Source organism: Festucalex cinctus, chromosome 3 (assembly GCF_051991245.1).
Source record: "Festucalex cinctus isolate MCC-2025b chromosome 3, RoL_Fcin_1.0, whole genome shotgun sequence".
NCBI classification, from domain to species: Eukaryota; Metazoa; Chordata; class Actinopteri; order Syngnathiformes; family Syngnathidae; genus Festucalex; species Festucalex cinctus.
In genome coordinates this window covers 26,446,254-26,469,539 of record NC_135413.1, presented here as the reverse complement: position 1 = coordinate 26,469,539, position 23,286 = coordinate 26,446,254, and the positions used below count along the sequence as shown (strand labels likewise).

Below are 23,286 nucleotides of genomic sequence, written 5' to 3'. Positions count from 1 at the left end.
ACAAGCATGTTTAACATCCTTGAAGCCAAAATGTTGCAGTCAGCCTAAAACGTTAAAAGGCCTGCACTTTGTCATGGATTTAACTCAAGTAGCATTTGTTCAACTTTGATGTGCGGCTGTCAGCTACCAGTCGTCATCCATGTTACCATCTAAGGCCAAAAAAATTATTAATGAAAAAAAAACAAACTATTAAGTGTTTAATAATAAATTCATCTCATTTGAACTTGACATAATGGAGCGACAAAAAGGTGAACATAGAACGACTTTATTAAATAACTGTACAATTTGGGCAAGGCAACGTGTTGACTGAACAAATATTAACATTTTTTTTAAACGTATGTACAACAAAAACAGAAGATGTTCAGAAGATGTTAAGGCTAACGGACCGGCTCATCATCTTCCCGATGAGTCTGGAGGTGCTGCCGCTGTTTCCCTTCTCTCCGGCGGAGGCTCTGGCCAGCTGAGCCTTCTGCAGCTCCCTGAGCACACACAAAATTTGATTTCCAGGTTATAAATGGAACCAAATTCACCAGTTTGGTTGTCAACATATATATTTTTTTTAATTGTATTTTGAAACAAGTTTTTTTTTTTTTTTTTAATGCTAATATATAAGTATATCACGGGTTTTGACTCCTTATAAAAATGACAAAGACTATTTCTTACGTTTGTCGAGCAACCGCTCACCTTTCCAACAAGGCATTCTTGCACTTTAGGGCGTTGTTCTCCAATCTCAGCTGGTCGGTGCTACTCTTGGTCGCTGTCAGCAGCACCGGGTGGCGGATGAGGTCTGTGGCGGAAGGGCGTCGGGTGGGGTCGGGGTCAATCATCCGCTGGAACGCACCATACAGGACGAGTTAACACCAGCACCAGCATTTTTGAAGAGGCCAAATGTGCAGTTACGTATTCCGTCTTCGTAAAGGGGTCGTGCACACCGTGAGGAGGCTGAGAAACTCCGGCGAGAGCACTTGGGGGACAGCGGGCAGTTTCCCCTGTCGGATCTCGTGCCAAGCGTCGCCGTTCCTGGGCAGAGGCTCGGCCCCCGCCGCGCTGACCACCGTCAGGGCCAACGCGAAGATGTCGGCCTTGGCCAGGTTGCTGCAGTCCTGGGGACGAGCGCGAGAAGCCACTGAGGACTTTGCTCAAAAAAAAAAAGAAAAAAAAAAAAGACAATATGTTTTGATGACAAACCTCCTGAAGAACTTCATTGGCCAAATATCTGCTGTCACCTTCTTCCACTTGGTGATTGGTGGCCCTCGTCACGTGACCAAGATCACCTGTAAAAATTGAATAAACTCATTATTATGGAAAATTATATATATTTATTTATATGCAGTGGTGTCAAGATTATTTGTGTATTTGTAAAAAATAAAAAAAAATAACAAATAAAAAAGTTATTTTGAGCCTTGAAACATAAATCAAACCTATTTTGTAGACCACACTGGAATTGAGGCCGTCCTCGTCGTCGTCGGCCTCGTCGCAACTGCTGACAGACTTGCGGGATATGAAGATGTTACCTTGAACACAAAAATAAGCATCTAAATAAAACAATTTCCTGATTGCCTCACAACCAAAAAATAAATAAATAAATAAAGAATAATAACCCTTCGGCCAACTCACTGGGCTTGATGTCCATGTGCACCAGCGACATGGAGTGGATGTACTTGAGTCCTCGGGCCACCTGAAGGAGCAGGTCCTTGAGCTCCAGCTCCGACAGGCGGGCGTGGTGCTGGGCGTTGTCGGCCATCATGTCTGACAGCGTGCCGCCATTGCAGTACTCGTTCTGGATCAGCATGTGGCCTTCTTCGGCCCACGCAGAGTAGTAGCGCACCACGTGCCGATGCTGCCCTAGCACAGCGTGGGCGTACACCTCGCGCAGGGCGTTTTGCCTGCACGGGGGAGAGAGGGGGTTAGTGTTAAATCACAGTCTACATTTAATCAATAAATACAATGGAGCAGGTTTGGGCTGCTCGATTATGGGAAAAATAATAATCACGATTATTTTGGCAATTAATGAAATCACGATTTTTCAAACAATTATTTTTTGGTACAAAACAAGAAAATGTTTAAGCACTTAAAAATATTAAGACCAATTTAAAAAAAAACACACTAAATTTTGTAAGTTTCTTTTGTACCAAACTCAATTTATGATAATATATATTTATGATAATAATAATAATAACAACAACAACAACAATAATATTAATTATTATTATTTATGTATGTTGGCAAAAACTTGCAATTGGAGTGCAGCTTGTGCACTGTGCAGTAGGACAATCATTTATTTATTTTTGATGCAAAACAAGAAAATGTTTATGCATTTAAAAATATCAAGACCAATTAATAAAATAGAAAAAATAATTAAGTCAGTTCCATTTGGACCTGAATATTGAATATTTATGTTAGTAAAACTTGAAGTTGCAGTGCAGCATGTGCAATAGGACAATCATATTTTGGTACAAAACAAGAAAATGTTTAAAAGTAAAAAACAAATAAAAAAAAAAAAAACATATATATATATATATATATATATATATATATATTTATTAAGACGATTATTTGAAACACTAATTATGCAACTTTTGGATACAATTAAATTTATTAAATTAGCTATTTTAAACTTTAAAAAAGCTGCAAATTTATAAACTTAAACAACTCAAAAATTTGTATTAATATTTTTTGTTTACGATTATGCTGATTTTGTAATTATGGAGTGTAATAATTGAAATTATAATTGAATTTAGGTTAATTGCACAGCCCAAGTGCAGGACAAGATTGCACCGGGATGACAGTGGCACTGGTTGCTAAGCAACAAAACAGGTAGTAGCCTGGTGCCTGCAATTTAAGCTCGCTAATAAGAGAAAGCTCAGCAATCGGCATCCATTATTAGAGAGACTCGTGCTGAAAAGACTTACTCGTCCACCGATCCAGCCAAGGGCTTCTTGGAGCGCTTGATTGCGTAGAGGCAGCCGTCCAATCGCTTCACGCATTTGTACACAGCGCCAAACTGACCGCAACCAATCTTCTCCAGCTCCAGGAACTCTGAGGCGTAGCGCGACATCATGTTGCTCTGCATCATGGTGACCCTCTGCGGAAGACGAACGCGGGTTAAAGGCAAGAACTGAGACAGGGAATCAACTACAAAAGGGACACAATGACGTATAAATAATCAGTTACCTTGGATGGTGGCAGGATTTCCTCTTCGTCCTCAACATCACTTGACTCCATGTCTTCACCACTGGAGCTGTGTGGAGATGGAGAACACAATTTACTTTTAAAATGGTATGAATATGAGCTCAACCGAACAATGATGGGGGGGGGAAATCAAAATTTCAAACTGCAACTAATTTTGATACCGTTTGCGTATTGACAACAAAATCCTTGAAGTCATTTAAAACCAAGATTTAAAAAAATTTGTCAGTTGGGTAGGGGCAGCAGCGGAGTGCATGGTGGGATTGCGAAGCATGGGGGCGTTCACAAGCACACAAGAATGTTTACGAGCAAGCATGAGGTCTGAATTCCCAGCCATAGGTCGGAGGTGAGCGACCTTACTGTGACGTTCAAATAAGTTACAGTGAACTCCTGCTATATTGCATTAGTGCACTTCATCGTTCATGCATTGCAGGCTTTAACGTGATTGATTATGAAAGTTTTTTTTTTTTTTTTTTAACAATATATAGACAGGTCTGAATTTGGACCGACTACGTTTACAAGCAGGCAATAACCCTTTTAAAGCCCGAATATTAGCAATATTCCAGTTTTGAAAGGCCATGCAAACACGCGCAATAACCAGAATATGGTTATTAAATCCCTGGGCCTTTCACAACCCGAATTCTTGTGCATATAAACGCATTTGAATACCTCGATCAATCGGGGCATTGTTTTTTGTTTTTTTTTGCTGTGCGCATGCTCGCCATTTTCTTCATCTTCTTCGCTTATTTGATTCGCAAGGAATCTTGGTCGATGTAATCACGACTTTTATGCGCAGCTCGTCCACCTCGCTAAAGGAGCCTCCCTTGAATATATTGATTTCTCCGCTATGTTTTCACGTTGTTTTGTGTATCTACAGTGAAAACGCCACACTTTGTGCCTATATACACATATAGTAAATACAAGTATATAAATAAGTCTGTGCTGGTGTGTAATCCACCAGAAATACTCAAGCCGGTCTCAACAGACATGACGCCACACTTCTTGAGCTCGGAGGAAACAGACTACTTTATTTAGCGTGGTCAGTGACATACATATGTCTTTTATTGAAATGATAGTAAGTTAAAAGCAGAAATGACATTATTTAAGTAATTACGTTGGCCGTGTGTCGCGGTCCGAACGGAATATTCCAATCGAGCGCAAATGAGCATGTAAAGGGGAGTAACTCTGTCCGCCACGCTTGTAAACGTGTTACCTTGATTGTTTCAGAAACCGGAATTCTGACCTTAACCCAAATATTGACTGCATGATTGTAAACGTGGTCATTGTAGGTAAGAGAAGAAGCAGAGACGGTCTCATATGAAGCCAAGAGAATATATGCTTGTGAGTCATGTACTGTTTTTTTCCCCCCAAAACATTTTGGCATTAAACTACACTTTGAGTGTTAATGAAGCAGTTGTTTGACGGTATATAGTTTCTGTAACTGCGCTAATTTCCACGAGCCCGTCCATCATGGCTCGCATTTAGCATTAAGCTAGCAGGGTTAGGGGTAACCAACACATGGTTTGCTTGAACATTTTGCAGTTTCAAGACACAATGTTCAATTCTGCTTCTTTATGGGTCATGTTTATAGTAAACTCCAACTGCCTCGTATTTAGAGAAGTGTACGAGAGAGAGTGTGAAAATTAAGAAAAACTACAACGTACACGTTCCAGTGTGGCCTCTTCCTGTTGGTCCTTTGCTGTGTGGCCGACTGGATAAGCAGGGAGTCGGGGGTGAAGGGGTTGAAGTTCACCAGAGGCGTGTGACGCCTCCTGCCACTGTCACTGTCTGTGATAGACTTTGACAGCATCGTCCCAGGTTCTCCAGTCTTGAATAGGAGACCCTTCCCGCTAGAACCCCTGACGCGGGACAGAAGGCTCTGGAAAACAGACAATTCTTTTAAGTGCCCATGTACCACACATGCAAAAAACAGCTTCAAGGGGAACTCAACTCACATGTGACCAAACCCAGAATACACTTCTTGAGCCATCGCATCAGCAATGCGAGCCCGAGGACACTAACGGCAATTTTAGATGACAGCAGAGGGCAGTTTAAACCCAAAAAAAAAAAAAAAAAAAAAAGCAGCGTCTATTCTGTACAGTGCGCAAGTACTACTCCAATACAGTACAATGTCGTAAGTTTATGTGTGACAAGAGTGGCTACATCTCGGACGGTCCACTAGGTTGTTGTAAACATTGTACATGACACAAATCAACTTTATTTTGTTTAAAGCATAGCTGTTGTAGATGAGAACACAAATTTTAAGTTTCCATTAACCAGTATGAGGACGGCGGGATAGATTATGTCAACCGATGAACTCGATTTAACGAACGCTTTAAATTCCATATCTACTTAAAAAAAAAAAGGCCAATATTTCAAATTGACAGTCCAGAAAATGCAGACAAATTAATTAGGATTCAGGTACTCGTCTTGGTCCTTAAGTTAGAAAATAGGCAAAAATGTTAACACAATTTTAAAGCAAGTGTTGATGAATCATTGCACCTATAAAATGTAAACAGTGTAGTACTTTCATTTAAAACAGGTTGTACTAAATATTGTGAATAGCATTTATCCACTGCATGTTTTTTTCTTTTATTTACTTCGTTTTCTTTATTAGTTTCATGTAATTTAGAAAAAAAAACACTGTAGCCTATCAAGAAAAATATAATGTAAAATGGTATCCAAATCGCAGTGTTACTTGTGTGGTTTAGTAAAACGAAACAAAACAAAAAAAAAGTGAAAAATAGCCTCTCAACATTGCATTGAAATAAAAATGAAAAATAAGTTTCACAGGGGGGTTAAAAAAAAAAAAAAAAGGAAAAAAAGTGCACAGTCATTGTAACCAAGCAGTCATTTCGTCATTTCAGTACATTGGACTATTATGCAACAACACCCTCGTTATGTGGGTCACTGGGTTGCCCAACTGACAGCAAAAATAGTTGAGGTGCAAAACGGGCCAAGTTGCCATTTTAGATTCCTGGTGCAGTAAAACACATTTAAATAATTAACGGGCGATTCTCCCCTCACCTTTGGCGTGTGCGGTGTGTCAAAAAGTCGCAGTTTTCTCAGGGTTTTGTGCGGAGGTGTGTCGGGGCATGTGGGGAAAGGCGAGCCGGATCCGTCCTTATTGGTCCGGCGGCACAACCGCTCCACCGGTGAGCCAGAACACAACCACGAGGTTTTCCTTGGAGATGGCGTGCAGGCGGCGAAGAGCTCCGAGCGCGGGGACAGCAACTGCGATGGGGAGCTGAAGCCCTCTTCCGACCAAATCTCGTCCCCCGTCGACTGCCTCGACACCGGACTCCTATCACCACCGCCCTCCAGCAGCGTGTCAACGACGCTGGTTCGCGACCCAGTCGGGGAGTTCGATTCGTTGAAGCCGGACTCGTTGACGTCCTCCATCGGCTCATCATCGCTGTCCGTGAAACTGAGTTTCTGGCGGACGGGACGTAATTTGGGCGACGGGGAGTCCTTCCAATGGCTACCGTAGCTCGACATGCTAGCCAAGTTGTTTTTACTCTTGTAAAAACTTGCTCGTCGAAAAACAAACAAGCACAACTTCCAAATGTTCCCCAAAAAACACAAAAAGTCTAATTTTAAACTACCTTGAGCGAAGGTATTCCAGTAAGAAGCATTAAAAAATGAAGTTTTAGTAGATTCCGCTAGCCTCGAAAAGGCTCCTGTTTTTTTTTTTTTTCTCCAGCCCACCACGTTGAAGAAGTGGCCGATCTAATGCGACGAAAAAGGCACCAAAACGAGTCAACTACCCGCTTGAGTCGGGTATCGCCCTCCGGCCCAACAGCTCACCTCGCTCCTTCCCCGACACAAACTTAAAAGCTCACAAATTCCACCACAATTAAAAGAAAAAAAAACTAAAGTAGCGTCTCGGCATGAATCCGTTGCTTCTCATCACACGCGAGCTAACGTACTTCCCGCGACCGTTAGTCATGTGACACCAGGCAGCCAATCAGAGCTCGCCTGCGAAATCTGAAAAAATGGGGCGTTCCACATGAAAGAGTGGACTAAAGTCAGAAAAATATTGATTTCTCAAAAAAATAGGTGGTTGTGTCAGAGATTTCCTTACATTTGAGTCTGACGTTAACTATTTTGTATGATTGAAATATATTTAACATATCAATTGAACTTGGAAACATTGCATGCCTTTGCAAACCATTGACTCATTTAAATTCTTTCCTATGATCCAACAGCTGAATATCACATTCTTTCGTGAAGATGTGTGAATATTTTCCAGTCAATAAATCAGATGCTTGATGCGTTATTTTTATTTTTTGCATTATTTTTTTAAATTAGAAATAGCATTAGCTGTACCCTGCACTGTGCGTGTTCATTAGAAAGCACCCCCACACCCATCTCCCCATAATCTGTTTGGTTGAGAGACAAAATAGTCCAGTTATCAAAATCCTATGTACACTTAAAAACAGAAGTTCTTTTGCATGTGGCGGTGGGAGGGAGACAAAACAACTTTTAAGGAAGACTTGCAAGTTTGCATTTGCTTGAGTTTTTTTTTTTTCTTTTTCTTTATCAATCGTCCAGGCCGGGTGACTCCCCTTGCTGAATTCTCGAGGCTATTCGGATGGCTTCCTCCAACGAGGGCTGATCGCTAAGCTGCACAAATTGAAAAAAGAAAAAGAAAAAAAGAATTCATATGAAATAAAATGAATATTTTCCATCATTATTCACCCGTTCACTTGTTAGACATAGCTATCACTCACGTTACAATTTTTTTTCTCTTCAAACTAATAATAAAAAAGATCTTTCAAGCCATTTCTGTGATAATACTTTTCATGTCCAACACTCAAAAACAAATGTAGACATGCTTTCAAAAATTTCCACTATTTCATATGATGGTCATTCAACCTTATCGTCTCACGATGTACGGTTTGCATCGTAATTTTTTCACTCAAGAGTGATGCGACTCTCTCCCCGTCAGTTTCAAGTTTCCACAGAAATTTGCTTTGTCGTTTGTTGACTCCCTTTGATGGCCTAGTCCTGTTTGTTTTGTAATTATCATGACAAAAAGCGGAAACTGGGTTTTTCCATGCTAAACAAAAGGCTGAGCGACAAACTGGTAAGCTTTGATGTGACTTAAGCCCCTCGGGCTATTTAGAGGCCTGAAACCGCATTTGCAGTTTCTAACTGGGGATACGAAAGTCGACTGGATGTCATGAATCCGTCTTAGGGCTTTCCATTTGAGCTCTTTTCCAAAACGTGACAAGTACACAACGATTGATCTGAAGAAAAATGGCAATTATCAGCAAATTTTACAAACATCTGCTTCTATTGAATATATATTTCTATTACGGTGCAGATAATTTAACTGGCCGCACAAGGACCCCTGCATGTCATTCTTGACATTTTTTTCAACATTGAAAAATTAGAAGTCCAGCTCATTCTACAGCAAAATACATGTAAAATGACATGTATGGTTTCACTCATCAAATTGGCCAAACGTTAATTGAGAAAATGGCTTGTGAGACTGAATTAGAAACAATTCTGCACTTCTACTTTGATTCAGTTGCTTCAAGTTGCCATGGATCACCATAAGAACCAACCTGCACGGCAATGTGAGTGCCATTGGAGGTAGCCAATAAGGTGACTGGGTGAATGTCTTCTTGCTCCTGACTGTAAGTGGCTTCCTCCACACTTTCAAATGAAGCCATGCCAGGCGTCATGATGGCCACCTGGGGGAGACAAACACTCTTAAGATCAGTGGTGGGCAAAGTTTTCAACACTGAAATTATAAAACAATATACAGTTTTTGATTTCACTGATATAACCTAAAATGCACAATGACTTTTTCAGGCAAACAATTTGATATTTTAATGCACAGGTCGAACTGCTTAATGTTTTAGTGTTATTTGCACAGCTCACTGTTCTACAGTACATCACAATGATTTTGTTTGTTTGTTTTTACCTGAGCACCTTGCGTGGCCAGTTCATGGGCTGGGATGGTTATGGTGGTGCCTTCTTGGGTCACCATGGTGATGGTGCCGCCCATGGCTTGTAAGTCCGCTTCAGAGATGCTAACCTGGGGAAGGAAAGTGGCAGTGAGAGTTTATAACACCAACGATACATTTACATAAATCGGGTACACATATGGTCATCAGACACCAAGTGCTACCTAAAAAAAAATAAAATACTGTATTCTGAAAATGGGTTATGTTGTTTAACTCATTTGCTCCCAGCCATTTTCACAGAAGCAATCCCGTTCGCTCCCGGCAGTTTTACTGGATTTTGACCGATTTTGCAAGGCCCACAGAATATTGTGTTCTCTTGCTATAAAACAAGATTAAAGCCTCTTCTTTCATCAGAATAAAAAAAAGTATATTTCTATCTGTTTCTTCTTTGCAGCAATTAGCATTAGAATATAGCTAAGTTTATTCAATTTTCACAAATCTATTTAGAATTGTGAGTAATTGAGCTTTTTTTCCCCAAAGGCTCAGGTTGATCTCCTTTGCTCTGCTGCCACCTGCTGGCTACTTGTGTAATAACTACAATTTCTGCAACTGTTCTTTGCAGTTGAGAGGCTGCATCAAAGCCTTCTGTATGCTCTAGCTGACAGGGGTCTCCAACTTCGGTGCTCGAGAGCCCCTATCAATCATGAATCAGGTGTGTTAGTGGAGAGAAACATGGAAAACAGGCTGGATAGGGGCTCTCGAGGACCGAACTTGGAGACCCCCCTGCGTCTCGCATTTAAATATAAAAAAAATAAATATATAAATAAATAAATAATAAGTCTTTGGGACAGACACTTAGAACATTTTAATACGTTTTGGGGAGCAAATGAGTTCAAATCCGGTGTTTTGCTTTAGGCATGCGCTCTACCTGCTGTTGCGTCCCATCCGGCTGCGTCACCAAGGCGACGTGCTGCTGAGCAACCACTTCGGCGCTCTCTACAGGAATGTGTTCGGACTTTGATTCCTCTGCTTCCACCGGAGCCGGAGTCGATGAGTAGCTCACATTGGGGTCGTCGATGGCGTCTACAAACGGGATGTCGACCGTTAACATGTGATTTTAATCATGCAAGATGAGTTTGAAATGACGACGTGTATTTGACTATGGAGTGCAGTATTAAACCTCCTCCTGTTGCAACAAGCAAATTCCTGCATGCACAATTGCACATGCGTCACCTGCGGGCGGCTCAAAGTAGGCCTCCTGCTCCTCCTCGATGGGCTCCGTGTCATTGTGGGCGGTGCGCTTGTGCATGGCCAGCGTGGAGATCTGCTTGTAGGTCTTGCCACAGTGGTTGCAGATGTACGGCTTGCACGGCGTGTGCACCACGTGGTGCTTGTACAGACTTGAGTACTCGGTGAAGCGCTTCTCGCATCCGGGTACGGTGCACACGTACGGCTTCTCCCCTGGACAAAGCACAAATTATAATATTAACACTTCATTTCTACGGTCGTCAATGGAATGATCGTCACTCTGATAAAGACATCCGCAAATGTCCAACTCTATAAAGGGTATGTAGTTCAGAAGAGAGTTACCGGTGTGGATCCTCATGTGGTTCTTGTAGTTGGTGGCGCTGGCAAATGAACGGCCGCAGCTGGGTTCGGAGCAGTAGTACGGCCGCTCGCCCGTGTGCGTGCGGATGTGCACTTTGCGGATGTTGGAGGTGGTGAAGGACCGGCCGCAGCCCTCAACCGGACACTTGAATGGTTTCTCTCCTGCAACGCCACCAAAAAAAAAAAAAAAAGACAATTGTCTTGTTGGTGCTCAGCTCGACAATTAGGCTCAACGATGGCTGTCATTCATGACATGAAATGAAATGAAAAAGATTTCAGAGTCAAATTGTTGTCATGGTTTCATACCTGTATGTGTGCGAGTATGCTTCTGAAGGTCTCCCGAGGTTTTGAAGGACTTGCAGCAGTTGAGCTCCTGACATCGATAGGGCTTCTCGCCAGTGTGCGTGCGCGAGTGACTTTTCAGTCCATACCCTTAGAAAAAATAAAGAAAATGTATCATATTCACCAGTTAATTTGTAAGCAAGGGAGTATTTGACCGGCTATGAATTGAGAAAACCCCCCCCAATAATTTTCTTATCAAAAGAATTATTTAAATGGAGATATTTTATGGAAACTTGAAAAAATAATCCTTGATTTTGACTGTGAATGGCTGTTTTGTTTATATGCGCCATGCAACTGGCTCGCAACCAGTCCAGGGCTCACCCCGATTCTCAGTCCAAATAAATTAGGGATGTTCGATAAAATCTTTTTCACCGACCGAAATGCAGGTACCGTTCATTATACCTTATATCAGTAATTCAGTACTCACCCATACCTAGTTTAAATGCTATAAATACAAGCCTAGGGAGTATTTAACTCGGGTATTTCTATATCACTTATTGTGGGTGTGGTCTGAAACGTAACCCTCGTGATGGAGGAGGAAATTTAAGTATATGAATGAAAATCCATACCCGTTGCAAACTTCTTCCCGCATCCCGGATAGTCACACATGTACGGCTTGTCTCCGGTGTGTGAGCGCTCATGCACCTATGTTAACAACACGTGGAGGGGAAAAAAAAAAAAAAGTCAAAGTAGCAGTACAAACATATTCAGTGTAAATATCCACCGAACAAACACTCACCTTGAGATGGTGTGCAGTGGTGTACAATTTTCCGCAGTCTTCGTGTTCACAGCGGTATGATTTCTCGCCGACGTTGGCCACCCGCCTGTTCTCCTGACCCTGTAGCACAATCTGGCAGGCGAGAAACAAACACCATGACCCCCACAACCCAAAACAAATCTTGTCTATGGAAATGACTGAAATTCTTCCATACCCGCATATGCATGCCGCTGTCTGCCTCAACTCTACCAAAGGGAATCAAAGGATTCTCAATGTTCTCCACCTGAGCAGAAATGATGTCACTAACAACACGTAACGACAATCGGGCCAATTTTGAGCAATTTTTTGTCAAGTCATGATAGCAAAACATAAAAAAATGACAAGAAGAATCTGCAAATGCAATTTAGCGACTAGCTTCTTCTATTGTTTTCAAATACTGTACCAGCTTTTTCCTTAGTATTTTTCATCAGTGCAATGCTGCCTCTCAGAGGTCATTCTTAGTACTGCAACAGTTACTTTCTGTTTCAATGGTTGTCAAAAAGATGAGAAAAATGTGTGTGCATTTTAAAAATTGGTTCATGTGCACCCTGTTTTAGCTCTGGAAGAGACAATTGTGTAGCTGCATAAAAAGTGGTAGCTCTTGGGCACCTTGGTGGTGTACTGCTCCAGCACGCTGATGGTCTCGGGGTCGATGGCGGTGGCCTCGGCCTGCAGGTCAGCGATGGTGCCGTCGGCCTGGATGGCCAGGATGGTGTTGGCCTGCGGCATGTGCACCGTGTGTTGGATGTAGGCCGTGCTGCCGTCCTCCAGCTGCACCTCCTGCAGGCCGCCTTGCTCATACGTTTCGGCTTTGAAACAAAAAGCGTGTACAAATGTTTTTGGTTTTTTTTGCACTTGGACTAATTTCTTGCACCACCTACTTTTCCCCATCACTGCACAGCATATAGATTTATTTTACGATTTTTTTTTTTTTTTTAATGCAGTTTGTTTTTTGTTTTTTTTTAATATATTTTGTGTGTAGTATTTTAATGTCAGTCCTGGTCAATACAGTGTTCCCTCGTTTATCGCGAGTGTTGCATTGCAAAAACTATCCACAATAATAGAATTCCATGTTAATAAAAAAAATAAATAAAAATAAATTCCCGATAAATATATTTCCCGATTTAAGAACTTCATAAAACTTCTTTCAGCTTTTCAAATTTGGTAGCAATCTTCAGGACATCAGGCATCATATCACGTATGGCTTATTCAGAACTTTTTGGACCGTATTCATTATACATGATACATGTTGACAAAATTTCACATTATTATTTTCCTATACCTTTGGGTGTGTGTATAAAGGCTGTTGTTCCATCTTCAAGTTGAACTGCTTGACCATCTTCCAGTTGCAAGCTGTCTCCGCCTGGAACATTCAACCACACTTGATTTTTCAGCAAAATGCCAACATACCGTTTGTGAGGTCTAAGCAGACGACAACGCCGAGGTGGCACCTGCTTTGGGCATGGACACGTGCTGGACGTAGGCGGCCGAGCCGTCCTCCAAATGGATCACCTGGCCGTCCATGATCTGCGCGTCGGAGAAGGCCGGCTTGGCGTCACGCTGAATGTAGGCGGTGGATCCGTCCACCAGGGTGACGGCCTGCAGGCTCACCGTGTCCATGGTGTCCATCTGGTCGGCATCTGGCGAGGGGGACACAACTTTGAAATCCACAAGGAAAGGAACACCTTCGACACTGAATGATGACGATGATGAAAAAAACAAAAAACAAAACAAAAAAACTAATACTAATACAGTAACTAACTAAAACTAAACTAAAACTAAGCATTTATAAAAGAACTAAAATTAATAAAAACTAACAGAACCACCCTGAAAACGAATAAAAACTAACTAAAATGAAAAATTACAAACCCTACTCACTGCCATATTACAAATAAATTGGTTTATATACTGTAGAATTTGTCTAAATATGCAAAAGCGCAAATAAATTATTTGTACAATTTTTAGGACTAAACACAATTTCTCTTCATAACATTATGTGGCCCTTGCGTCCTTATGATTTTCTGTATGTGGCCCTCAAATGAAAAAGTTTGGACACCCCTGTTGTAAAGTGAAGGTAGCTGGAATGAATACAACTTTTGTGTTGAGCCTGAACAGTGGCACAAATAACTCCTTTCGCGCTGCCATTGTGCTCTGTGTGGCTGTTCTGTACAAGCAACTGACACGGAATCGAGGCGGGACGTAGGGTGTAAGGTATTCCGAGATACCAAAGTGAACTGTAACGACAGTCATGTCATTTTTTTTCTGCTGACGCATTGCCACGTTTCGGACAGCGTGGAACTCAATTAATCAATGGTTACATTCTGCAGTTTCTGCTTTTGTTGACATTGGAGTGTTGGCATGTCACAAACAGGAAGTAGACGCGCTGGATATTTTTCTCTGCCCAAAATATATTCACACTCGGTCAGTAGCACAAATCTTAGTAAGGTTGCTTATTTTATCTCTGCATTATTATGCAATATTAATAACAATTAAATCAGATGGTTGATTTTAAAAGGAAAATAATATAGACTCTCAACTGGGTCACCATTAGCAGCCTTCGCCGGACCGTGCTTTCTGAGAACCAACCAAATCGTCATCTACCATGATATTGTCTCACATTAGGAAAATGTGTTTTTAAACTACGGGTAGAAAAACAGAGAGAGAGAGAAAAAAAAAAAGAAAAATGGCTCTGGCAAATTAGCTGGAGGGAATGGACAGTTTCCTTCAGCTCACCTGCCACAGTCACCGCCTCGGTCAAGCACAGCGTGACCGGCTGCCCGTCGGCGTCGTGAAACTCCGTCATTCCCTGGGAGTCCCGGTTGAGCTGCGCCAAGAGCATGTTTCAGCCGCTGCAAAGACACAGCAACGCATGAGTGACGCACGTACAGAAATGTGGTGGTCAGTCATCAGCGCTGATGGAGCTAGATCTCGCTAAAGCTAAACAGTCCCACTGAACATACAAAGGTATATGACACGTAAAGTGAAAAAGGTTGCTCCGGCAACATGACATATACATCACACTGTGGCGTTCTTCGATAGATTTGTAGGTTACATTTCCATAGCCTTGTGCTGTTTTGTGCATGTTTATCAATGATTGTGAACTATGCTGGTTCAAGAGCCTCTGCGTTTCTCCTACATTCAAATCTGAAAATGGCTAAATACATTACCTCATAAATTGGACTGTTTTGGAACAATTTTTGATATACACTAATATGGAAATGTTAACCTACCGCTCAGGAATTCAAGAAGATAGCTCAACCAAATCTGGGTAAAATGAACAGATTTTGTTATTGCTACCCTGTAGCCTTTAATGTTTTGCTTGAATATTAGCTAAGACACCTTTGTTCATTTGATTATTTAAAAAACAAATTGAATAAAAAGGAAATACGGAAATGGATATTATAAAACAATGCTATTTTTCACACATTTCTCTAACAAGATTAAAAAAAAAAAAAAAATGTTAAAAATGAAAATAGCCCCTCTCACCAAAACATCAAATTCAACATTGCAAATAAAGTATTTTCTCCCAAGCATCTCAATCCTAGCCTCTGCCTTTGTGCCCACTACACTCTTTCAAACAGTTGGTTCTTCAATTTATGTATTTTCCATTGATTTTATACTTGGAACGTGTGTGTGGTATATGTTCATAATATGCAACATTTGTTTAGGTTGAAGAGAATTTTAAGTATAAACGAAAAACGTTTTCATATGGTCTTATTGGTCTCTGTATAGTGTAGATTTCTACCAATTGTAGGTGGGTCTGTAACATATTAAGCTATTAAAAACAGGAGTTCAGTGTACACCCAAACACATCTCATTTATGTTATCTTAGCTTATATACATGTTGATACATCATACAATGCATATACCCTTTGTGTTTCAGAAGGCAATTTATATTCAGTGTGGTTTGAAATAGTAACATGCTTACACATATTAACTTTTCAAATTATTATTTTTTGTCAATGCACTTAATTTGTTGACAAAAAAAACACAAATAAATATGTACTTGTAGTATTCATATCAATACAATCACATCATTGAATATTTCAAACAATTTGTATGTCCATGTACTTTTTGTTGGGATTATATACTTCCAAATACGTAAAGCACCTAAAACATACGTAGTTTATTTATTACGATTTTATGATGGGTGTCAGCGATTTCGAAAGTGGTATTCGATGATCTGGTTTAGCACAATGAGGATATTGCGCTTAAAATTTAAAAAAGAAAAAAAGAAAAAAAAAAACAGTAGCATTAACCAAATGAAACGTTTAAAGTCAGTCAGTCTCTTTAATGTTTGCAACTTCACACGCCTTACACTTACTATTTCATCGAGTTACTGATACTCTACATTTAAATATGGACAAACAAAAAACACGACAATAATCATGATTAAATATTGTGGCGCAGTTCCTTTTATTTAACAGCTGTCACGCTCGAAGGCGCGTAAAATCACACTTTAATCAACGAGTTAGCACCAGTGCTAACTGCGGCAGCTAAGCGCTGTCACGACTTTGTAAGACGTTCTTCCAGTTAACGTGAATGTTGTCAGGAGGTTGCATACTTTTTTTTTCTTTTCTTTTTTTAAGTGCTTAATTCCGCGTTCGTTGGTTCAATTAGTGATCGCTAATGTGCTAAAAGGTGAGCCTACGCGACTGTTGCCCACCGAGCTGCCGCCGCTTGCTCGTGTCAAGTAAACGAGACGAGCTCGTGAACGATAACATAAGCATTTTTTTTTCGCTCGCCGCCGACTTGTCTACGTTATCAACGAAGCTAAAAACGACATTCTCCGTCCGTGTTGTGAGCACCGGCCGCAGCCAGCCACACCCTCTGGCGGGATGACGGCTATGGGAATACTGCACACTGGGTAAAAACCAATTTATATACGAACCTCGGGAAAAATTTCCAACAATTCCTCCTGTTCGACCACCATGCACCAGTGCAGGAAACACTCGACACCCGGAACATGTATGAAATCATGACGTTCGCGAAGATGGTCCGCCCCCTTCGTATTTACCTGCATTCTGATTGGTCGACACTTAAAAGAACATCTTTCACTGGTCAATGTGAATGTCCATCTAATAGGCAAATAAATACGGACACGTCTCAATGAATGGGTTCGTATTTTGCTATGAAACGTCAGCGCGTCAGCCATGCTTGAAGGGGCGGTAAAACGACTACTGAAAAAGTGCATTATTTGTGTGCAGCGTGTATTTGTTGTGTGCCTCATATGTGCTGTGTATCGACGTGTTTCTGTTGTGCTTTTGTGTGTTGAATGTGTTTTATGTGTGTGATTTGATGTTGTGTGCATTTTTGTTCAATAATTTTTTGTGTTTGTATGTTTTATTTTGTTGAGTGCACTCTGTGTTTATTTTGTTTGCACTATGTGGTTTTTGTGTGTTTGTGATGTCTGCATGTTTGTGTGCTGTTCTGTTTTTGTGTTGTGTGCTTGTTTGTATGTAATGTGTGTTTATGAATAAAAAAAAAAAAGTAACTACAAATTGGTAGCTTTATCTGCAAAATTATGATAGCAAAAATCACTTTTAATAACCGCAGTTAAATTTTTGTTGTTGTTGTTGTTAATAAAATGTATTTCCCAGGAGGGAATGTGGACATTTCTTAAACCCTAACATTCAAAAACAATCAAAAATTTAACACTGTATTGGAAATTTTCTTTCACTTAAAATAATAATAATAAAAGTAGCTTTCTACAGTCATTTTTAAACATATATTATTTCAAAATATGCTCCCAAAGCCAATTTCAAGGTGACGTCTTCAAGATGAGATCTGTCTTTAAAATGATTGGTACTTTTCTAACCCAATTATGAGCATTGGCTCACCCTTTACCACATCCAATATGGCGGCGACGTCAACGTCCTATTCAAACCACTTGTTTCTTCTCAACAGAGGGCGGAAATAATAGTCTCATACACGTTCCCGGGCCCCTGACAGGCGCCATTCCGCATCGCTTTTCGTATTGTTCGACGCATTTCTACGTTTGCATGGTCCCACAAACAACACGCCAGAGCTGCAACACGCGTGGTACGATCGTCCCTCGACGAGTGTGGCAACTCGCCCTCGATAACGATGGCCGGCTCGGCGGTCGTTGGCGACGAACGGAGACGTGTGAGGAGGGTAGTTGGGTGTCCATATTGAAAACAAGGCCGTGTGGGAAACCAGAAGGGCAGTGTGGGCAATGCAGTCTGACCGACGATGTGAGCACCTGAACGCACCACGGCCAAATAAATCATTAAAAAAAGAAAGAAAGTGCAACACAACCGAAGAAAATGTTTGAAATTGAAAGTTCTTTTGGTAATGAGTCGTGTTGTGATTGTACCAAACGGCATTAGGTCAAAAAGTTAAACCATGCACTTAAATCATAACTGCTTTTCTTTTGCTTTGTTTTACTCAGGCTGTATGCAGCCAGATCGATTGCAAATGTCAATCTGTTTTCAATTACCTTACCTGGATAATTAAGGGACCGGTGGAAAAAAATAATAACAATTTAACAGTAGGTACAAATACACGTTCCTAACGTCAAATGCAACAGCTACACAAAATGTCTTGGCTTTTAAAATATATTCATTATTGATAATGGTATAAAAATACACTACTGCACATGAGGTTTTTCTTAGCACTTGGTCGCAACTCATCTTGGCCCATATTAAAGTAGGACATTATGCTAAAAATACCGCACATACAGTAAGACAAATTAGTCACGGCAGAACTCTTGTGATTATTTGGGTTGGCACTGCAGTATAGCGATTTAAAAAAATAAAAATAAAAAATAGAGTGATTGCCTTTGAAGCAAATCCGATCTTACTTTCACTGTTATTTAATTACTGTATCAGTTGAACTAAATTATATTGTATTCTTGTCATATTTTGTTAGAAATAATAATACTGTTAATTATGCTGATATAAAACTACATTTTACATAAGTTAATATTTAATACAGATAGTTTGTGCCTAAATAATGATGTATTACTGTGTACTGTATTCTAATTATTAATCAAATGTTTTAAAATAGGCATTTTACATTTTGACTTGACTTACCCGACTTGTACTGTATCAACGAATTATGCAAATTCATTTCACGTGAAAGAATCGGATATTGTCGAAAGAACCTGTCAGAATAAACTCTTAGTTAAAAAAAAAAAAAAAAGTCTTTGTTACATTTTGGTTTTTGTCCGCATGACCCGTTGCGTTTACTATTATCATCATTACAGTCATTACATATTCATAATGTAAACATTTCAGTCAAAAGTGGGGGTTTAAAACATTTTGTTATCCGTAAAATTTACTTTGAAAACCATTTACCGGAAGTTGTGCTTTTCATAATCACTCACTTGATGGTGTGGGAAATGTCCTCGTTCCAAGTGATGTTATAAACGTCACATCTCTAGGGGACTTGAACGAGTGTCGTCCTTGCTTCGTTTGAGCATGTCGGCCGGAATGCGGAGAGAGAACCGCGGGGAGTCGTGTCAGCCGGCGGCGACCATGGATGCTGCGACGCTGAGGCAGCAGAGGCGGCTGAAACAGGCCATTCAGTTCCTGCACAAAGATTCTGCAGACCTGCTCCCTTTGGATGGACTCAAAAAACTCGGCACGTCCAAACAAGGGGTGAGGATGTCCTCGTTATGTTATTTATTTATTCATTTATTTTTTTTTCACAGGTTTTCAGTGGACAACCATTTTCCCAATGGCAATAACAGCACCGCTTTTAAAATTAAAACTGCTTTTTTTTTCTTTTTTTTTTCTTTTTTTTTTAAATGAGAAACATCAAATTCGAAGATAGTTGGTTTTCAGTGGACAGTAATGTCAACATTTGAAAAACAATAAAATTCAAAATATTTTTTAGCTATTTAGTTGTTTCAGTATTTTTCCATCCATCCAGCCATTTTCTTGACCGCTCATTCCTCACAAGGGTCGCGGGGGGGGTGCTGGCGCCTATCTCAGCTGGCTCTGTGCAGTAGGCGGGGACACCCTGGACTGGTTGCCAGCCAATCGCAGGGCGCACAGAGACGAACAACCATCCACACTCACATGCACACCTAGGGACAATTCTGAACGTCCAATTAACCTGCCATGCATGTCTTTGGAATGTGGGAGGAGACCGGAGTACCCGGAGAAGACCCGCACGGGGAGAACATGCAAACTCCACCCAGGAAGGCCGGAGCCTGGACTCGAACCGGAGTCCTCAGAACTGGGAGGCGGACGTGCTAACCACTCGATCACCGTGCCGCGTTTCAGTATTTTTTTTAAAATTTATTTTAGGCGAATTTTGTACTGTTTCTAAGCTAAAGCCTTGAGCACTGACTGTTCCTGTGGACCTCTCTGGTAGCAGCCACATCACATCCTTCAGAAGCGCCTGCTGGAGGCTAAGTTATCCCGGGGAAGGATGCCGGGCAACAGCAACAACAGCGTCCTCCTCCTGAAGCGCAATGCCTCCAACTCCCACGACAAGGACAACGGCGACGAGGACGACTTCATCTACGTCTCCTGCAAGGTCGGTTGCATCATGGCCACGGGAGACCGCCACCAAGGCCTGACAGTTGTCTCTTGTCTCTGCAGTGTTTAGGGCAGGAGCTCACGGTGATGATTGACAGCGGCTGTAAACTCAATTTGATGTCCTCAGCTACCGTGGAGAAATTAGGGTGAGAGTTGTTCGTGTTAATTCCAAGAGTATTAGAGCCACCAGTCGCTCTGCAATGTTCAATGTGTTCATTTTATTTATATTTGTTGTAATACCAGTGTTCACCATTAGATGGCAGACACTGCTCACAGCATTTCCAGTCCTGTAGTTGAGAATCAGAGAATTTGGTCAAGAAAAATGTCTCTTTAAAAGTAAAAATCTCCACCTAGTTTGTTTAGAGTTTTCCACTTCAACACAATCTAAAAAGTAAAAAAAAAAAAAAAATTTCACCACGGTGGCACGGTAGTCTAGTGGTTAGCACGTCCGCTTCCCAGTTCTGAGGTCTCTGGTTCGAGTCCAGGCTCGGACCTTCCTGGGTGGAGTTTGCATGTTCTCCCCGTGCCCGCGTGGGTCTTCTCCGGGTACTCCGGTCTCCTCCCACATTCCAAAGACATGCATGGCAGGTTAATTGGGCGCTCCGAATTGTCCCTAGGTGTGAGTGTGGATGGTTGTTCGTCTCTGTGTGCCCTGCGATTGGTTGGCAACCAGTCCAGGGTGTCCCCTGCTTACTGCCCAGAGCCAGCTGAGATAGGCGCCAGCAGCCCCCGCAACCCTTGTGAGGAATAAGCGGTCAAGAAAATGGATGGATGGATTTTCACCACCCCCCAGAACCGTTGACAGTTCGTTTGAAGTATGCTGCCCCGTAGAGCACCTTTTTGTCGTTTTGTTTTTCCAGCATAAAGGGGCTGCTCGAAAAGAACAAAACCGAAATGGACGTCTTCCCGTTTCAACGTAAGCTTCACGTCATCGCTGCCGTCGAGGAGCTCGGCATGGCTATCGGACAAACCAAGATGGCGTGCTCCTTTGCTGTCGTGGGTGAGGACCCCCAGGATTCCCGATGCTCCGATTTCATGCTTACAAGTGGTGCTAATGAGGATCTATTTGCAGAAAGCAGCAAGCTGCTGATTTCGCTGGGGAGCAAGACGTTAAAGTCACTCAAGGTGAGTAGAAACTAATCACAACTGTTTGATTGAAGACAAATTTCAATGGTCATAGTACATTACAAGCTATTGTGTGATTGGTTGCTGCAGTGTGTGATTGACACGGACAATCAGACGTTCACGTTTGGGAGGAGCACAAGAGAGCAAGTTCACTTTGTGAAAAAGACAGAAAGGTAGGATGCTATTTATTTATTACACTGTTAAAACCAAATCTATTAAGATGTATTTCACTGTCTTGCCTTACATTTATGTCACTTTATGTGCAATTTATAGATTATGCATTAGATGCCAAAGACAGAAAAGTGGAATATATTTGTGTTAAAGTGCCCATTTAGTGTCGTTATTTATGTATGATTTCATTTTTTACATTATGAAACTTTCAATTATTAGAATGTATTTATTGCTCATTTCATTACGTTAAAAAATTTAATCTAAATGATGATTATATACTAAATACAAAACAATAATTTGTCTATTCTTTCATCGTTTCATATTTTTTATTCAGACTTCAATAATTTGATTTTGTATTAAAAGGAAAATGATTAAATTTCATACTAAGTAAAAACAAAACAAAAAATCATATTTAATGTTATTACTAGAATATTGATATAAAAATATGAAATTATTGTAAATGTTTTGACACAGATTATTACAAGATTTATTAAATTATATATACACTAGATACAATATTTACGAGTAACAACTGTAATAATAAATTTCCCAAACATTATGGCACAAAATATTCAGTCAAATATTTTAAACTTACATTATTCTTTAAAATATGCTACATTGAAATAGAATTGTATATATTTCAATTGCCTAAGGCTAAACACATATTCCATTCTTTTAGGTCATACATAAATTATAAACCCGAACAATACTAATATTAATGATTATGTTTAGATTTTCATATATATATATATATATATATATATATATATATATATATATATATATATATATATATATATATATAAATTCCTAGGCTGGTCAATTAATGCCATTTTTTCCCCCTTCTTTGCAGAAAAATGTGACTGGCATCACCACACAGAGGCCAAAAGCAACAGGATTCTTTCCTCGTGTAGATCCAGAGGATCATTAGCATCCTTGTAGCAGTAGTAGCTAACCTTTGGACGCTAACTAAGCTTCTTTAGAAGCAGACATGTGAGCTAAGTGTATATTTAAGACTAAAACACGTTTTATTCGTTGAAATGCACCCCATCTTGTTGATGTGTAACTACGTGTAACACTGCATCAATTAGCATTTATGGATAGCAACTTATTCATTATAAATTTGTATTGATAGCAGATCAAAGTTGAGATGTTTTTTCTATGTTAGCATAATTGCAAAGGCACATTGCATTTGACGTTATAAGCATTTTCCTAGTATTTGCATTGAAGATACTGCTTTTTACGAGCTCTAGAGGTGACACTTGAATGTTGCAAATATAAATCTCCTTTTCTTTCCTTCCTCTCGTGCACTTTTGTGTGAGTTATTTTGGGCCTTGTTAATATTAATGGAACGCCAAGAGACTGTATGACAGAAATACCATCATCAAGGGCAAGATCTGTTTCAAGAAAAAAAATAACTTATTTAAGTAGTGACTATAAAAAGAGATACGATGGGAAACAAGCTATTCTTTAGTAATTAGTAAAATTGAATGCACGGATCACAAATTGATAACAGAAGTACATAGTTTTTACTCTGAACTTTACTCAGAATATTCTGGTGATGATTCAGTGGGCTTTCTAGAATGTGTAAAACCACAAATACCACGATTCGACTTAACATTTAAAGAGATGTGTGACTAGATCCAAATGACAGAATTAGACAATG

At 40.4% G+C, this 23,286-nt stretch overlaps 3 protein-coding genes across 6 annotated transcripts; 1 reads left to right on the top strand and 2 right to left on the bottom strand.

Moving 5' to 3' along the window:
- Positions 1-249: 249 nt before the first annotated feature.
- wee1 (WEE1 G2 checkpoint kinase) lies at positions 250-7,174 on the bottom strand. The gene is made up of 10 exons (XM_077517157.1): positions 6,217-7,174; positions 4,854-5,068; positions 3,175-3,241; positions 2,913-3,085; positions 1,618-1,886; positions 1,422-1,514; positions 1,189-1,274; positions 933-1,103; positions 685-830; positions 250-479 (listed from the first exon to the last, which is right to left on the bottom strand). Exons 1-10 carry the CDS (start codon positions 6,685-6,687, stop codon positions 362-364), a joined length of 1,809 nt encoding a protein of 602 aa, XP_077373283.1. The 5' UTR covers positions 6,688-7,174; the 3' UTR covers positions 250-361.
- A 275-nt stretch (positions 7,175-7,449) lies between these two features.
- Positions 7,450-17,952, bottom strand: znf143b (zinc finger protein 143b). Of its 3 annotated transcripts, none has more exons than XM_077517155.1 (15): positions 17,633-17,952; positions 14,548-14,663; positions 13,266-13,454; positions 13,097-13,177; positions 12,424-12,623; positions 11,990-12,058; positions 11,797-11,907; positions 11,627-11,702; positions 11,022-11,147; positions 10,698-10,877; positions 10,341-10,568; positions 10,036-10,190; positions 9,125-9,238; positions 8,763-8,891; positions 7,450-7,815 (listed from the first exon to the last, which is right to left on the bottom strand). In XM_077517155.1, exons 2-15 carry the CDS (start codon positions 14,651-14,653, stop codon positions 7,732-7,734), a joined length of 1,848 nt encoding a protein of 615 aa, XP_077373281.1. In that variant the 5' UTR covers positions 14,654-14,663; positions 17,633-17,952; the 3' UTR covers positions 7,450-7,731. The 3 variants fall into 3 exon arrangements, with proteins under 3 accessions (XP_077373281.1, XP_077373280.1, XP_077373282.1); XM_077517154.1 differs by lacking the exon at positions 17,633-17,952 and adding an exon at positions 16,706-16,836; XM_077517156.1 differs by lacking the exon at positions 17,633-17,952 and adding an exon at positions 16,481-16,671.
- LOC144016267 (nuclear receptor-interacting protein 3-like) lies at positions 16,638-22,920 on the top strand. 2 transcript variants are annotated; one of them, XM_077517159.1, is made up of 8 exons: positions 16,638-16,681; positions 19,220-19,436; positions 20,158-20,322; positions 20,388-20,470; positions 21,185-21,324; positions 21,397-21,449; positions 21,540-21,622; positions 22,474-22,920. In XM_077517159.1, exons 1-8 carry the CDS (start codon positions 16,653-16,655, stop codon positions 22,481-22,483), a joined length of 780 nt encoding a protein of 259 aa, XP_077373285.1. In that variant the 5' UTR covers positions 16,638-16,652; the 3' UTR covers positions 22,484-22,920. The 2 variants fall into 2 exon arrangements, with proteins under 2 accessions (XP_077373285.1, XP_077373286.1); XM_077517160.1 differs by lacking the exon at positions 16,638-16,681 and adding an exon at positions 17,765-18,029.
- Positions 22,921-23,286: the final 366 nt, after the last annotated feature.